The 15,484-nt window shown below is 41.3% G+C and overlaps 3 protein-coding genes across 7 annotated transcripts; 2 read left to right on the top strand and 1 right to left on the bottom strand.

The window, feature by feature from the left end:
- On the top strand, positions 1-5,385 carry LOC118416077 (protein angel homolog 2-like). 3 transcript variants are annotated; one of them, XM_035821149.1, is made up of 7 exons: positions 1-124; positions 236-685; positions 1,756-1,917; positions 2,070-2,314; positions 2,753-2,822; positions 2,991-3,590; positions 3,915-5,385. In XM_035821149.1, exons 2-7 carry the CDS (start codon positions 250-252, stop codon positions 4,547-4,549), a joined length of 2,148 nt encoding a protein of 715 aa, XP_035677042.1. In that variant the 5' UTR covers positions 1-124; positions 236-249; the 3' UTR covers positions 4,550-5,385. The 3 variants fall into 3 exon arrangements, 2 of the variants coding, with proteins under 2 accessions (XP_035677042.1, XP_035677031.1); XR_004831195.1 differs by having other exon boundaries at positions 7-685; positions 3,915-5,167; positions 5,249-5,385; XM_035821138.1 differs by having other exon boundaries at positions 7-685.
- Positions 5,386-5,390: 5 nt separating this feature from the next.
- Positions 5,391-9,869, bottom strand: LOC118416109 (tubulinyl-Tyr carboxypeptidase 1-like). 2 transcript variants are annotated; one of them, XM_035821185.1, is made up of 10 exons: positions 9,749-9,869; positions 8,998-9,344; positions 8,434-8,522; positions 8,090-8,146; positions 7,729-7,803; positions 7,248-7,419; positions 6,734-6,779; positions 6,460-6,539; positions 5,785-5,868; positions 5,391-5,656 (listed from the first exon to the last, which is right to left on the bottom strand). In XM_035821185.1, the coding sequence occupies exons 2-10, from the start codon at positions 9,247-9,249 to the stop codon at positions 5,567-5,569; spliced, it is 945 nt and encodes a 314-aa protein (XP_035677078.1). In that variant the 5' UTR covers positions 9,250-9,344; positions 9,749-9,869; the 3' UTR covers positions 5,391-5,566. The 2 variants fall into 2 exon arrangements, with proteins under 2 accessions (XP_035677078.1, XP_035677086.1); XM_035821193.1 differs by having other exon boundaries at positions 8,998-9,329; positions 9,749-9,858.
- On the top strand, positions 7,439-12,707 carry LOC118416145 (probable ergosterol biosynthetic protein 28). Of its 2 annotated transcripts, none has more exons than XM_035821224.1 (5): positions 7,439-7,471; positions 10,989-11,112; positions 11,410-11,500; positions 11,618-11,736; positions 11,992-12,707. In XM_035821224.1, the coding sequence occupies exons 1-5, from the start codon at positions 7,454-7,456 to the stop codon at positions 12,129-12,131; spliced, it is 492 nt and encodes a 163-aa protein (XP_035677117.1). In that variant the 5' UTR covers positions 7,439-7,453; the 3' UTR covers positions 12,132-12,707. The 2 variants fall into 2 exon arrangements, with proteins under 2 accessions (XP_035677117.1, XP_035677123.1); XM_035821230.1 differs by lacking the exon at positions 7,439-7,471 and adding an exon at positions 10,086-10,363.
- The last annotated feature ends 2,777 nt before the right edge of the window (positions 12,708-15,484 follow it).

Raw genomic sequence — 15,484 nt, 5'->3', positions numbered from 1 at the left:
CCCTTTATTGAATGGTTTACCCCAAGAAAACAATCGTAGCCGTTTTGCGACATGTATTACGGGATTACGACAGTTGTAACTGTTAAGGGGATGTGCAAGCTCACGAGGTCATGAGAGAGGGAAGGTGTGCGCCAAATATGTGGCTTATGTGGTGTCATTTTCGCGCTAAGATCGTATACATTCATGACTGACAGAGTTTATGTTAGGTTTCTTGATCCAATCTCTCGTTTGACAGCTACCATTCGGCGGATGATCAGACTGATCGCCCAGCTTGGGCGAAGATCCCCAGGACAGTTGTCAGTGACTTTTCATCATTCGTATGCAACACCTGGCAAGATTCTACAGCTACATTCAGCACAGAGATCATCATCATTACCCGAATGTAACACGCTGGGTATCCACAACATGTCTACCAAAGAGGAGGCGACCCCGCAAACATCTGGGTCTGATGACTGCAAAGACGGGGAAGTTCCCAAAGTTAGCCGTCCTCCAGCGGTGCCCTCCAGATCGGGTGCCTCTTCATTCAGCAAGTTTCTGCCCCACGGTTGGGTCCAGCGGGCCGCAGGGGGAGACTTCAAGTTCAAGGACAAGGGCGGAGGGGAGGGGCGGAAAGGGAGAAAGAGCCCGTCGAAGACGCAACGTCAAGGTGGCCACACAGATCACAAGGGCGACAGTGGGGATAGGGGTAAGCTTCGGATTTATGAACAGCCAATCAGTGACCATCATATGCTGTAGAGAAGCAATAAACCCTCTCACATTTGTTAGGGAGCCATGGGCGGCGACAGGCTTTCCAGACAATATGTCAAAGGGTAAGGCACACAAAAAGTAAACAAAACCCGTCTGGACGTTGTTATGCAATGGTCAAGACAAGGACTGTTTACTTTTTGTGTGCCAGACAAGGACTGTTTACTTTTTGTGTGCCTTACCCTTTGACATATTACCTAGAATACCCGTCGCCGCACATGCGTCCTAACTAATGTGAGAAGGTTTATTGGCTATTGACAGGATTATCCTGTCAACAGTAGACAAATGTTCACTGTTGACAGGATGATCATGTAAGCAGCAGAAAAAACTTCATTGTTGACAGTAACGTTATTATGATCCTGTCAACAATGGATTTTTTTCTGTTGATAGTGCAAGACAAAATTTCAGGCAATCAAAGCGCCCCAATAACCCACTCACGAATTGGTATCTTAAGGTGTTGTATAGCTTTGTGTATGTTTTGGAATTTGCAATCCAAGTTCGAGCACCCTGTGGGCAAGCACATCACCGGCCTGTTATCCACCAGGGCCACGTTGGGCGCCAATGTAAGAAGTCAGAGGGGCGAGTAGAACAGAAATAAACAATATATACAAACATCCCGACCGACCCGGGAATCGAACCCGGGTCCTTAGGATCACAACACCAGCGGTCTAACTGATCGAGCCAAAAGCCTGACAGGCGTTTGGCATGGCCAGTTAGCACTACTTAAACCCCCCACTGTTACAGTAATACTATTTTTCAGTTCAGGACACAGAATCCTTTATGCGAACCATCTTTACTTTGTCAAAGTCATTATAAGTTAAGGTAATGTAAGGGTTAACGTTTACAAATTCACCAAAAGTAGAAAGATAGAAGAAACAAAATTCAGTTGGTCTTGTAGCTTTGGGTCTTCCTCTTTTTCCCATCAGGTTTCCAGTTTAGAATTACTTCAGCTATTCTATGCTATACTGTCATCCTCCTGTTGTAATGATAATCTTGATTGTTATTTCCCAGGTACTGGCAACCATGGCAATCCAGGAGGTGGTTACACACACGCAGAGGCACCGCAGAACAAGAGAGCTCGTGTGAACTCCTCTGGTGATGTACAGAACAAGGGCCAAGCAGCAGCCGACCATGGACCATCTTCCCTGTCAGAAAATGGCAAGAAAAAACAAGGTAAATTTTTTTAGAGAGGATGTCTAATTTTGATCGTTCTTTTTATACTGCCACTGGATGATCATTATGAATATTTACATCGTAACTTTTTGAAAGACTGAATTGAAGGTAGATCTAATATATAGATGTTGATTATTTGTTCTTTCATACAGACCATAGCCAGGTCTCTGAGGACTGCACACCAACTCGTGGCTGGTACCATCCTCCCACCTATGGCCACCACAAGAGGAAACCTGGCTCAGGGGTTGACTTCTCCGTGATGTCCTACAATGTGTTGGCACAAGAACTCCTGATGGCAAACTGGTACCTGTATCTGGACTGTGCAGACCAGGAGGGGCTTACCTGGGATGTCAGGAAGGAAAAGCTGCTCCAACAATTCCAGCACTACAATGTGGATGTAAGTCTCAAGTGTGTTTTGTTCTATCGTGATTGAAGGTGCTTTGATGTCTTAGTCTGATTTGTAACAAAGGCATATACATGTGTGTATTTGTATCTATATAGCCGGTATAACCGCCGTTCGACGTAACACACCAGCTTCGCAGGTGCGCGGCGCGGCAGCAGCTGCTTATATCACACCGAACGACCCGTATGTGTAAAAGACATTAAACACTCTTTGAAAGTGACTGTCTCCTTTAATTATTCATTATATAGGTTGCTTGTTTATTCATTGCCATTCAACCGTCAAACCTTACCTTATGTGCCCTTAGATAGAAGCAAAATGTAAAGCAAAATACTCTGAAAGCATGTCTGATTTTCATACATGTGGCAAGATGCTGTTGCATTCAGATAGCCCTTGTGTCTAACCTTGTTCCATGCTGTCGTATGTTTGTGGCAGGTCTTGTGTCTGCAGGAGGTCCAAGAGAGCCATTATCATGACTTCTTCCTGCCTGAACTGCAAAAGCTAGGTTGGTCCAAACTGTCCTTAAGTTGAAACATAATTTTGAAATGTACTAGTATACAAAGATCTAAGCCCTCATGAATGATTTCAGTTCTTAAAATCACATTGACATTTAATTTCTAGTGCAGAATAAAGGCGTGAATTGTGCAGAGAAGAATGTACTGTTCTCTTACAGGTTATGAAGGACTTTACAAGAAAAGGACAGGGGACAAGCCTGACGGCTGTGCCACCTTCTACAGAACCTCCAAGTTCAGCCTGGTGAAACATCGTCTGGTGGAATACTTCCGTCCTGGCACTGATGTGCTTGACAGGGACAATGTGGCCATCGTCGTGCTTCTGAAGCCCAAAACTGGCAGTAAACAGAAGATGCATGCTAACCTGTGCATCGCAAACACACACCTCCTCTTCAACAAGAGGAGGGGAGATGTCAAACTGTCTCAGCTTGGAGTTCTGTTAGCCGAGATCGACCAATTGGCATTCGATCCCAAGGTCAGGTACTGGGATGCCAAGGTCAGGTGTCACCCTGTCGTACTGTGCGGAGACTTGAACAGCGCGCCCTTCTCCCCACTTTACCAGTTCTTAAACACTGGACAACTCGCATATGGCGACTACGAAAGGTCCGAGATCTCAGGGCAGAGCTCTCCGCCACGATGGAGGAACTGGATGCAGCCACCTCTGTGGCCTCCCTTCGTAGGCATCACAGATCACTGCCAGTACCATCAAGCTGTGCTGGAAAGAAGACAGCCGGCAACATTACCTGATAATTTGGAGAAAGGTACAACATGGCTTGTACAGTCTAATTTTGTAGATATACAGTACCACACAGGGTGTGCTCAGATGTTTTAGTCATATTTTACATACATAGACATTTCAAAATGTTTGTCATGTAAAATTGTAAGCTACGGGAGACCTGGCGCATCCCCGTCTTGTAATTAGCCTACGAAAGGGTATGTCACCCCGTAAGGGGCGGTATAACCCCGTCGTGTGTAGACATGTGCGAACATGTCTACATTTGATCACGTCGACCGATGATGATGATGATGAAGCTACATCTTTACTAGTTTGATGGTGATGTTGACTTATCCCTATTGTCCCACAGATGTTTTTGTGACATCAACTGCAGCACACCAGTCTCCCAGTAAAGACCATGTTCTAAGTGACAGCGATGCACCCACACCCTCTCCTTTGTCAGTTAACTCAGATGCACAGTCAAACCCAGATGACCAGCCAGTAAAAAGTGACGAGGAGCAAGGGAGCCATGATGCTTCTGGGAAACAACCCGCTGTACCTGCTGACAACTTCTCAACTTCTGAGACTGTAGTAGTAGCAGCAGAAGGTGGTTGCCAAACTTCCCCGTCTTCAACAAGTGACCCTGCAGTTTCTGCTCCAACACCTCAAGTCCCACCTTTCTCCAGCTGCATTTTCCATCCTTTCAACCTCCGGTCAGTCTACTCCCACTTCACTGTGGACCACGAACGCGAGGTCACCACACACCACGGCAGGGCAAACTGTACTGTGGACTATATTTTCTACACAGCCAGGCCTTCAGAGGGGGACTACACTGGCAAGGGAGGGAGACACAGACCCAAGTACAGGGACGGGAGGCTGAAGCTAATGTCAAGACTCAGTTTACTGTCGGACAGGGAGCTGGAGAGGATGGGCAGTTTGCCCAATAAGGAACACCCCTCTGATCACCTCCCACTTATAGCCAAGTTTAGACTCACTGATAAGTGAAATTCATGTATTATTCTATTGGTGCCAAGAATGTATAGAATGCACGTTATGTGGTTTTACCTTAATTGTAGAGATTATGACAGAGATGCAATGTTACCCTGTTTGAAATTATTAACCCACTGTTATATTTTCCAGACATATGGCCAGATTCGAACATCATCATTGTGTAGAATACATGAAGTTCAGACTTGACAGAATATTTCACTGTGAAGAAAGTTAAGAATCACTGCCATTGCTACACTGGTTAACTTTAATATGTTCATCAATTCAGGGTGAGTGTAGCTACTATAAATGTTTTTTGGTCATTTGTACAAAATTTAAACCAAGGACATTGTCTTTTTTTATAAGCTAAATGTCCTTTTACCTGGTTGACCTGCTTGGACCAGTTTTATTTTATGGCATATGGTGTTAAAGTGAAAGCAAACATGCAACAAGTTCCAAGGTTTTTCAAGATATGTCACACATGACATGAGTGCTACAGAATGTCGTCATTTGACTTTCCCAAGTGCTAAATTCATCTCTTGTAGTTACTTTTGTCAACCCCTGAGGAGGGATAAAAAACATTGCACACAAATATATTTGATAGATATAAGTTGGGACCAAAAAGTTATTATAATGGTTCATGTTGTCATTGATCCTGAAGCTGCTCTTAGTCTATCAATGTAAGATGGTTTTGTGGGAAATGCAAAAATGCTTTAGGTTCTAGTCATCTCTGCAGTTCAATGCAAACCACTGTTCTCTTCAATGTCATCAGATCTTTTCTAAGTTTGATTCTACACACACTTGTCTATATTTGATTTTATTGATCTAGACAATAAAACACACAAAAGCTGTGATCCTTGTTCATTTTTTACTTTCTTTTTCTTTTTACAGACAGACAGACGTTAACAAATGTATTTTTACAAAAGAATATGTTCCAGTGATTATCTTTGCATGCAACCTGAGCATATTGGATAGATTCACACTCTTCTTCAAAAGTCTGCATAATACTGTGTTAATGTGCTGCATTGAGGGTGTTCAGTTGAGTCTTCCTGGAGTTTCCTTACGTGGAGATGAAGGAGGTGGCACTAGGGGTGGCCTTTCTGACACAATGCCACTGGTCTTCATCTAGGTATGGAACACAGCGCAATGTTACGGTATTGTATAATTTAAAGATATGGAAATGACATACATGTAGATGAATCAATGAAGTTTTTGTTAAAGTAACGTTACTTGCAGAAATAAAATTGACTCACTTTTGCTCGCACTTCTCGTGAATATTTCTCCAGTTCCTTCCTGACCCCATCTGTCGACAACTTTATCATGTTCAGTGTAAGGGCCTGCAAACAGACATGATCACATGATCAGGCAATTGCAAGCAAGTTTCATTGGCTTAAGCTGATGTTCCTTGAGAAAATCTTTCACAGTATATTTTTTTTTTTTATTTTTTTTTTATTGAGATTCTCCATATACATATGGAGGGTATGGCGAAACAGGTGTCAAAGACGCCTTTTCAAAGCCACCATACCATTGGCTTTGTTGTTCGGAGTTTCCATCTCCTAGGAGGACTTCCGACCAAGGATGCAAGGGGTTCCTCCTACCCTTGACTCGTGTGTCATGGCGGGTGCGTCATGCCCGAACATGCCCCTATGGCCTGTCACCACAACAAAGGCCTGTCACTGCCACTAGCCGCAGCTATGTACTCGTTTACACCTGAGTTAGGTGAGGAAAGTCGTGTGAAGTGCCTTTCCCAAGGGCACAAGATCGGTGACACGGCAAGCGGATTTGAACCCGGGACCTCTCGGGCCTGAGACCAACGCGCTCCCGATCGTGCCACGCGGTCCCACCTTAAGTGATTTCAGTGCTGTATCACTATCAGTAATAATATTGTCACTGATTGTCTATCGGTTGACACTTAAAAAATGACTTACCTTCCAATGAATGCATTCGTAGCTGTGAGGATCATGGGATATTGGGTATCCTATCTTCACCTTCTTAAGCACATGCAAGTCTGAAACGTCAAAAGCAGTTTTTTTAGCAAAATCTATACTCTTACCTATTAAGGTATGAGAGACATTTTTCCTTGTCTAGTGCACAGATTTTAACTTTCTTAACTTTTCTGTACAAGTTACTTTGACCTTGAGGAACTACACACCTTCAGGGACTACACAGTATGAAGGAAATAAAGCAAAATGTTGGACTTACATCTTTTGTAGGATTCTTCATAATCAAGGACTAAGTCAGATAAACACTGAAATAGAGGAAAAGATAGTCAGATTCCAGTCACAATGGCATGACTAACAGAAATGTGTCAAATTAAGAAAAGTTATATCATAGTAATTGTGTGCAGGTAGCCTTGAACAATAGTGTCTAGGATGGGGACAATTGATGTTGTGTTGCTAATGAGTATTAAAAAGCCATTTGTGCTGTCCCCTGAGTGCATGTTTGGGTAACAAAAGGATGAGAAACATGTTGTTATTGTTGCTATTATGTGGGCCAACTACTCTCTCTTGGCAGCCAGGGACTGAATTTCGAGGAGCTTACAATAGGCGGGGCTAAATCGCAAGTACCTGGAGTGAGCTGCCATTAGGCGCCACTCAGGTGACCTCAATATAACTGTCACAAGTGTCTGAAGCAAGCTGCCATTCGGCGCCACTCAATTGACATCAATACGACAGTAATTGCCCCAGGTGCGGCCAATATGGAGTATAGCATTTACCTTGAACTCCAGTGGTTTGTACATGAGGTCTTCTCTCCTGCTCATCCCCAGAGCCCCATATCTGCCTCCACAGTAGACCCCCAGCACTACGTGTCTGTGTACTGTGGAGCCAAACTGGGACTTGAAGCTGATGGGAAACCGCTCTACACCAGGCATGCCATTGGTTAGATGACTGGTGTGATGTTTAAGAGAACATCAAGAATGTGATGGATATAAGTTATATTGTAAGTTACATAGACTTTCAGGTACATATACTTGTTATGGTTTTGGAAAAACTGTCAGCATGCTATCTTTGAACAAGGGTGAAATTTTCTCATTGATAAGGTATTGCTATAGTATCATGCTGCAGTAATCTGACAACACTTGGCTACATTAAGGTTATGTTCTCAATGTCATTGAATGATCAGGATAAAGACAAGCTTTGTTGATACCAGGAGCTTTAACTTATTAGAGCTTGCAACAGTGTCCTTGTGAAGGATACATTGCCAGAATGACAGCCTCCAAACACTTGATGGGCAAGGCTTCCCGTATGATCTCCTTGGCAGAGTCTATTAAACTGAAACCGAAGAAAGAATAACAAGGTCATTAGATGAGATTCATTCAAAAAAAATTATCACTATCAATCAGCAAATATTCTTGTGACAGATCTTGGTTAAACAATATACAAAATACAGTTACAAAAAAATCTCTGGTAGCCTGGTCAGGCAACAAAATAGCCCACAGTCCACAAATCTTTAGACTGCTGAAAATGCACAATGGAACCATGCAGCATCCAGTTAATGACATGTAAACTTTCACTATCCAAGAGGTTTAGTTATTATCATTGAGCTTATTGTACCTACCCAGTGAGTGGTCGATTTTTCCTGATTTCAAAGAATTGTGTTCCTGTATGATTATATCTGGTAGGACAGTCAAGGAGTCTTATTGTCTTATGTTTATGAAGGTTAGACATCCAGTTTAACAATATTCAAGTATATTGCAATCTCTACAACTGGATAGAAACAGAGATTTACTTCCGGACGTTTTGAGTGACATCTACCACTCGTCAGAATGATTTGGCAGTTCAATACATGTATAAACACATCTATCTAGAAAAAATGGTTAGCTGAGTTATTTCATATGATTGTCAAATAAATCCACTGAGCTCCAACTGAGCCTAAAAACTTTCTCATTATATCAAGGATACTGTAGATCTGACATGTACTTCTGGACCAGCCACAACCTGTCAGTGATTGGTGTGTTGGTTGGGAAGACTGGAACCACTGGCAATGGTACCTGAGAGAGGAACATAACAAAGAAATTTAGCATGATTCAATGTTATACATATAACATTATAGATATCACCAGTGTGCATAGAAGTACCATGGCTCAAACATCCATATAACTCCGCAATTCCCTAGACCCCACTCAACTTCACATACACCATGATATCAAAGCAATGGTTAATGATATCAGCAAGTTGGAAAGGAGTTAATTGAGGATGATGATGACTCAACCTTAGAATACCTTAGTTTGATAAGGTTTTCAAAGTTGTTTTTAAAAATGCAATGGAGCGAGGCAAAAGACTGAGCACGCTCTCGCTCGTGAGATGCTAACAACTGGGCGAACCCACTGAGTGATCGGGGGTGTACCCGGTTTGGGCCATCATTTCACCATCAAAAGAAATTTAAGTATCAAGAAGCTCAATAAAGCAGCTCAGGAAAAAAATGTACTCTTTTGTACATGCACCTCCAATCAGATGAATACTTACTCTTGGAAGTTCTTTGCTGTTCCTAATTTCAGTGACCATTTTATGTCCATCGGGGTGGATTTTAGCCACGTGATGCCACATTCTCTCCCAAGTCTTGTCATTCAGCGGAAATCCACTTTTGTTGACGTAGAAGAGAACACCATTCTCCTCCCCAACCTCTTCCTCCTCCTCAGTCTGTGATTGGTCGGGGTTGCGTATTATTGCACATCTTGGAGAGGTAACGTTAAGGTTGGGTTTCATCTCATCCATCATTCCTGACGTCAACGCCGCGAGCAGGTCACAAATTGGAGCAGTTATATCTATGAAGGTCCCAGTAACAGCGGTCTCAAAAGCTGCAAACCATTGTCCTATAAGATTAGAAGTTTTCTGGCTCAGTGTGTACTCCGCTACAAGATCATCTGGCCTGACCCAATCATAAACGATAACACACAAAGTATGTTTCAATCAATGTAAAGTTTACACATGCACATGATAACGTTACCAATTAATACTATTTTCATTTCAAATGAAACAACGTGATCATGTTACAGGCGTAGCACATTCGACCACTTCTTAGTCGTTTTCAATGAATTTTCAAACCAAAGAAACTAACGTTGACACACGTTACGGTAACATGGTGTAAACCAAAAACAAACACTCATATCTAGGTTGATTTTTCAACTAAATTACGATTTGAGACACTAACAACTCGCTACTTGGAAAAAAGATATGCATTTTCGGCACAGGAGTCTCCATAGGACTCAGACGTTACCTGTCACTGCAGTATTATTTCAGTCGCAAGCCGCTACATACAAGTAGAAGATAGTGTTCAAAGCGAAGCGAAGGTTTATTTGTTGCCATGGAGGGTAACATGACACCACTCTTGACTAGGGTTTAAGGTTTTATGTGATACTAAAAAAACACAAATAACGAGTTTAAAATGCACGTTTTACTTAATCTTGAATGTATAATATATAATTACTACCCTATTTATATAATTTTGAACATTGTATCAATAATATCCTTTACTTTTAAAAAATGTCTCCGAGGCCGCCACCCCCATGTGAATAAATGTGTTGTGCCAAAACCCGGAAGTGAACATACGACGATGGTGTGATGGACGTCACTATATCACTCCGCACATGGCTGAGAAACGTGGACAACACAGATCGGATATCTTTTTGTTCATTCGCTCATTCCACTTAAAAGGACTGTAATTAATCCAAATGACTTAATTTGCAGGGTATCCACAACACTCATTTTTTTCTCCGTTTCAAAAACTCGCAAAGTAGTTCCCCTAAAGTTGTGAAGGGGTTTTATCAGCTGATATCTTTTGATCGGGGACGTCTGCATTTACGGAAACGCTGCAAAGTCACTCAGGGACAAGGTGAGGTATATGATTTGTTGCATCGGCATTGGTATTGCCATTGTCACAGTATTGATAGCGATGCTATACATTGAATCTTATCAGAAGAAGAAGACTGTAGGGCCGTGGCCTGCCTCATGTAATAGCGATCAAGGAGAATGGAGATCACACATTCGATCATTCAGAATTTCTGCAGGCACGTTTGTCGATGCCGTCCAATGGCACCACCCACGGGGCATTGCAACTACTTATCCCACTCGAGAAAATAACTGACAATGATAACGTGTGAGAGCTGCAACGCTTGTTAATGGGTGAGGTTAAATCCTTGTGTGCATGAACTTGGACAAAGACTACGGACAAGTACAGTAACGTTAGTCAGTAGACTACGGACAAGTAGTCAGTAGTCAGTACCAAGGACAAAACCAAAGTGAAGGCGCCCCAGCCAGTTTCACAGCGCTGGTTAGAGAATATGCATGGGTTTAATATAAATACTTTTGGACATTGTCCTTTTAGTTGCTCATTGCAAAACTATTAAGAGTATCTTTAAGAATTAATTTCAGTTGTTATTGAAGTACTCCCTGGAACACTTAAAACTTTTATCATTGACCAAAATATCCTGAGTACTTTTGCTCTGTATCTTCTCCAGATGTTGGCAACATTACGTGGCTGGTTGGCCGTTGTAGCAGTAATGGCATTTGGTAATACTCTACAGTGCTTCAGGAACCATGGCTTCCTGGCTGATCGACTGTACACTGGAACCCCTGATCTTGGTACAACTAATTTTGTATTCTATGTGGTTCTTGTTGCAGTGTAGTGCTTTGGACATTATGATTCATTGCTACATGCATGTGAATGAACAGCATACTGTATTGTGCCTTTTTATGTATTTGCAAGTGCACTTTTGTAAGCATGCCTGCTTTTATCTGTAAGACCATTTTTTTTAAATAATAAATGTTATAATTAGGCCTAGTAGTATTACTAATACTAGGCCTAATTATAACGTGTACATTTTTTACATTGAAGATTGCATCAAAATTAACTGATCTGAATGACATTGTGTTTTGAAGTGAATGGCCTGCAGGCACGACTGTTTGGCATGTGGACTCTGCTGGCAGCTATAGTCAGGCTCTACTGTGCTCTTGACATCACAAACAGATCGTAAGTATATTGTTCCAAGAAAACTATGATTCAACCTTTCAAACTCTGCATTTCTGGACATCAAATCTTTCCCCACTATTTGTATGATTCATATGGAATAACTTGTGTTTCTTGCAGGCTTTATTATGTCACCATGTCATCGTTTGTTCTTGCCCTTGGACATTTCCTGCTGGAAACATTTGTGTACCAAACAGCCACTCTTGATATAGGTGTCATCACACCAATTATAGTTTCAGGTAAATATTTGTTTCACACACTCTTGAAGAAACTTGAAAGGTCTTCTAGTTCTAGACTAAGCGAAAGTATCGAGCCAGCGGTCACTATGGAGGATGGTGCCCAGGCTATTCTAGACTATCAATTGAATCTACTTTTCGGAGGCAGATGCCTGTCACGACAGTAACTGTTTACCTTAAATGCTTTGTGACAGAGTATACTTTTTATCTGAATTGACTTTCCTTTGCATAATGTACCGGTATGTTCGGCACCAACAGGTGTTTCCCTGGTCCTGATGGTGGTAGGTCTGTGGCACATGGAGCCAGCTGAGAGCTACCAGCAGCACCAGGGCAGAGCAGTAGACACTAAAGTCCTCCTGGAGCAAGAAATGCTCAAGGCTAGGAAGAAGCGCACTTGACTCAATATTCTATTGCTATTGGATTATTGAAATATTGATTTTGTCCTCTAAATTAACAACTAGAGGATGCAGCCCTATTCTGCCAACCTGCTACTTTCATTTGACTTCATGATGTGCATAATTCATACCTTATCATATTGATACATTTGAAATATGTGTACTTTTTCTGTTCAGGTAATGTACCTTAGTCACCTTACCATGGTCCTTTTTGATGTTGTTGTTGTCTAAGATCTTTCATTACTGTAGATATCAATATTTGTTACAAAGAGTTACACCAATCTTTTGATATGATCTAATGTTGATAGTTTTACCGACAACTTGGATGAATGTACGGAGCCTAAGGACAGTCTTTTGTCATTATTGTTGTCTCAATAACGTAGGGGCAACCAGTATTTGCCTTGATGTTGTATTTTAATAAAGGATCCTAAAGCAGATTTACATTTGTAGGTCAACTTGAAAGAGATAGATACCAAAAGTACTGCCATAAGTGGATATATAGATAAAATACAGTTCAGAATTTCAGCGGAGTGCTCAGACCTGGTACCTACATGTAACAACATTCATTTCTTGGTATTAGGCCACACCAATTTAATTTCTTGGTTCACGGATTTTTTCATAAAAAATATGGAGCGAGAGGGCGAAATAAAAATAAAAATTGTAAAATGGTTGGGGTAAAGGTAACGGCTAATCCAAAACATAAAGAAAAAAGTTTTCAGCTTGAAAAAAGTTCAAAAACACTATTTTTGTACAGTAACAGCACCTGTACCCACACTTTAAGGAGCTTATAATATAAAGGCCAATTTGCTACACCAGAAAGTTGGTGAATGGTTTCATTAATGGTGAAAATTTGCTGGGTGGTAATTTTTATTTTTTTTTCCAAAAAATAGGAGCGAGCGAATCCGTGAACCAAGAAATTAAATCGGTGTGGCCTTAAAACTAGAAAATCCTGTGCGGAGTTGTCTTCGTTGAAAATCTTACTTTTCTTTAAGTTTATGCAGTACATAACTGGAATATTTCTGGTCAAGAGGATGACAACATAACCTGCCAAACAAATAGTCTAGTACACATGTATTATTCCATGTATGTGCTGTTCTCAACATAAAACATGATAGAAATCTGCAGAAATACTCACTAGCATCTCAACATCAACACTCAATGAAACAAGAAAGCTTTTAAAAAAAGCTGGCCGGGGCGCATTTGGAAGGACTACCTCAAAATTTCATGTTGTGTTCCAGTAAAATGTGCATCATTATTAAACTAGAAGTTTATATCTAAAATCTATGGGAAGTTGGCTGGAAACCTTTGTTCACTGGTATAATTGGATTTTCCGGCGTACTTTTGTGGGCGGAATTGTATCCCTTGTGTGCGCTGTGTGCCGGATATAAAAATCGTAAAAGAAACTCCGGTGCGAGACCACAGCCAAAGGCGGGAAGAGGTCCCGGATGTGCATTGTCGTTCTTTCTTCGTGACAGAAATTTCACTGTGGAGAACCTCTTAATTGGAATTCCACACGAATCCAGTGATCTTTGATTCTACCAATGGGATGTTGTGGACTCTTCAGTATGAAGCGTAGAAGTGCATCAGTGCGTCTATTAAAGTGTATCGCACACATGACAGGGTCTGATCTCATTAGGTTCCATTTGTCTTGTTGTGGTAATGCTTTAGCTTCTTCATAGGTCAGGTCAGGATTCAGGGTCATGAACAATTCTGGCCAGTTTAAATCATTAGCAGACACAGTGACAAACCATGTTGGTGGTCCAATAGTGTTTATTTTTGCTAGCAAGTTTAGCAGTTGGTCCTTGAAGTAAGCTGCTGTTCCACGTATATTCTTCATAAAAGTGTATGATGTGCTTTCAACATGTTGATCAATTTCATGATGCAGATCGCCTGCTGTTAGTGGCTGTGCTATGGATTGTGATCTAACATTACTCTGCTTTTGCATTCTACATACAATGGATATCTGACTGTACAATTTCTTGATTTCATACGAGTTCAAGGCAAAGAAGAGCCATGGGATGTTTTTTCTCCAGCAATCATTGATATTGAGCAAACGTGATTGGAAGTACTGTAAGTCTGTTAGTTGTACATCACGCGTCTGTTTGAAGCCATTTTTACCATATGGGTATAACTGTGGAAAACAGTGTTCCTCAAGATCAGTCTCTTTAAATATGCTTTGTGGTGGTGATGTTTCACGTGGTAGTGATATCACTGGGACATTGTCTGTTACATTCTGCAACAGAGATTGTAACTGGACATTTGGATTAATGTAGTTACAGGGAAAAGCTGAGAGTTCTTGGACAGTAGAAGGTGCACTTGAGAAGTCTGGTTCATTGGCGTCTGTGATCATTGGATTGAATTCACTTGACTTTTTTACCCAGTTTTCAAAGGTAGCTATGTTCACATGTGAATATAGATGATTATGCGTTACCAGCCATGTAAGAGCTTCATGCATTTTGGAAAATCGTACAATGTGTTGTGGGTCTGTTCTTTGTGTTTTACTTTCATTTGTCTGACAAGGGTGTACTATTACTAGCCCAGCTGTATCTTGGCTATGTGGTAACAGTTGGCAAGTAGTTTCAATGTTGGTAGGGAAACTTATGGCTTGACCTTGTTCACCAAATTGTCCACCTGGTAATACAATTAACTTGATGAAGGTGTATTTCAAACTGACAAGTCTTGTTTCCATTCTACTGAGTTGTTTCAGGCATGATGGAATGTCACCTGGATCCATATTGTTAGTCCAAGCATTGGGTATGGGTTTGTCTTTTTCAAGACAAATCAAACACTTTGAACAGAGATGATGTTGACCAGAAATATCATTGACTATTTTGTCTATGACAGCATTGTTGCAGTTTCGCACTTGGTCATGAAATAACAACTGTCTACATATGCTACAGTAGTACTTTGGCTGCTGTTTTATATAGCAATGAAATGCAGGAAAGTCTGATTTGTATTGTTCACTGGTATAGTCTATGCTATGTTCTCTAACATATTTTGTAGCCAATGTTTTTCTCACTCTATCACAGTTTTTCCTCTGTCGTTGCGTTTTTTCTTGTGAAGATTCTTGTTCAGCTCTTTTTGCTTTGCTAGCTTTGCGTGATGTCCTTTGTTTTGCAAGTCTTTCGGCTTTTTGCTCAGGGGTCTCATTTGCTTGTTTTGCTTTGTATGATGCTCTTCGTTTTGCAAGTCTATCGTCTTTTTGCTCAGGGGTCTCATTTGCTCGTTTTGCTCTTTCCTGTGCAAGTCTATCTGCTTTTTGCTCAGTTGTCTCATCTGCCTGTTTTGCCTTGTATGAACCTCTTCCTTTTGCAGGTCTTTCATCCTTTTGGCTCACGGGTCTCATTTGCTTGGTT

The sequence above is a fragment of the Branchiostoma floridae genome, chromosome 1, assembly GCF_000003815.2.
Source record: "Branchiostoma floridae strain S238N-H82 chromosome 1, Bfl_VNyyK, whole genome shotgun sequence".
Taxonomy (NCBI): Eukaryota; Metazoa; Chordata; class Leptocardii; order Amphioxiformes; family Branchiostomatidae; genus Branchiostoma; species Branchiostoma floridae.
Note: the sequence above shows the minus strand (reverse complement) of the source record. Positions and strands in the feature narration are given on the sequence as shown.

Bases quoted from the DNA above. Each gene is read 5' to 3' on its own strand.
- LOC118416077 (XM_035821138.1), top strand. From the start codon at position 184: ATGACTGACAGAGTTTATGTTAGGTTTCTTGATCCAATCTCTCGTTTG. The intron at 686-1,755 runs GTAAGCTTCGGA...GTTATTTCCCAG, and splicing joins GGGCGACAGTGGGGATAGGG to GTACTGGCAACCATGGCAAT. The intron at 3,591-3,914 runs GTACAACATGGC...ATTGTCCCACAG, and splicing joins ACCTGATAATTTGGAGAAAG to ATGTTTTTGTGACATCAACT.
- LOC118416145 (XM_035821224.1), top strand. The intron at 11,501-11,617 runs GTAAGTATATTG...TGTTTCTTGCAG, and splicing joins CTTGACATCACAAACAGATC to GCTTTATTATGTCACCATGT. The intron at 11,737-11,991 runs GTAAATATTTGT...CGGCACCAACAG, and splicing joins CACACCAATTATAGTTTCAG to GTGTTTCCCTGGTCCTGATG.
- LOC118416109 (XM_035821185.1), bottom strand. From the start codon at position 9,249: ATGATGGATGAGATGAAACCCAACCTTAACGTTACCTCTCCAAGATGT. The intron at 7,420-7,728 runs GTATCCTTCACA...ACATCACACCAG, and splicing joins GAGGCTGTCATTCTGGCAAT to TCATCTAACCAATGGCATGC. The intron at 6,780-7,247 runs GTAAATGCTATA...CCTCTATTTCAG, and splicing joins ACAAACCACTGGAGTTCAAG to TGTTTATCTGACTTAGTCCT.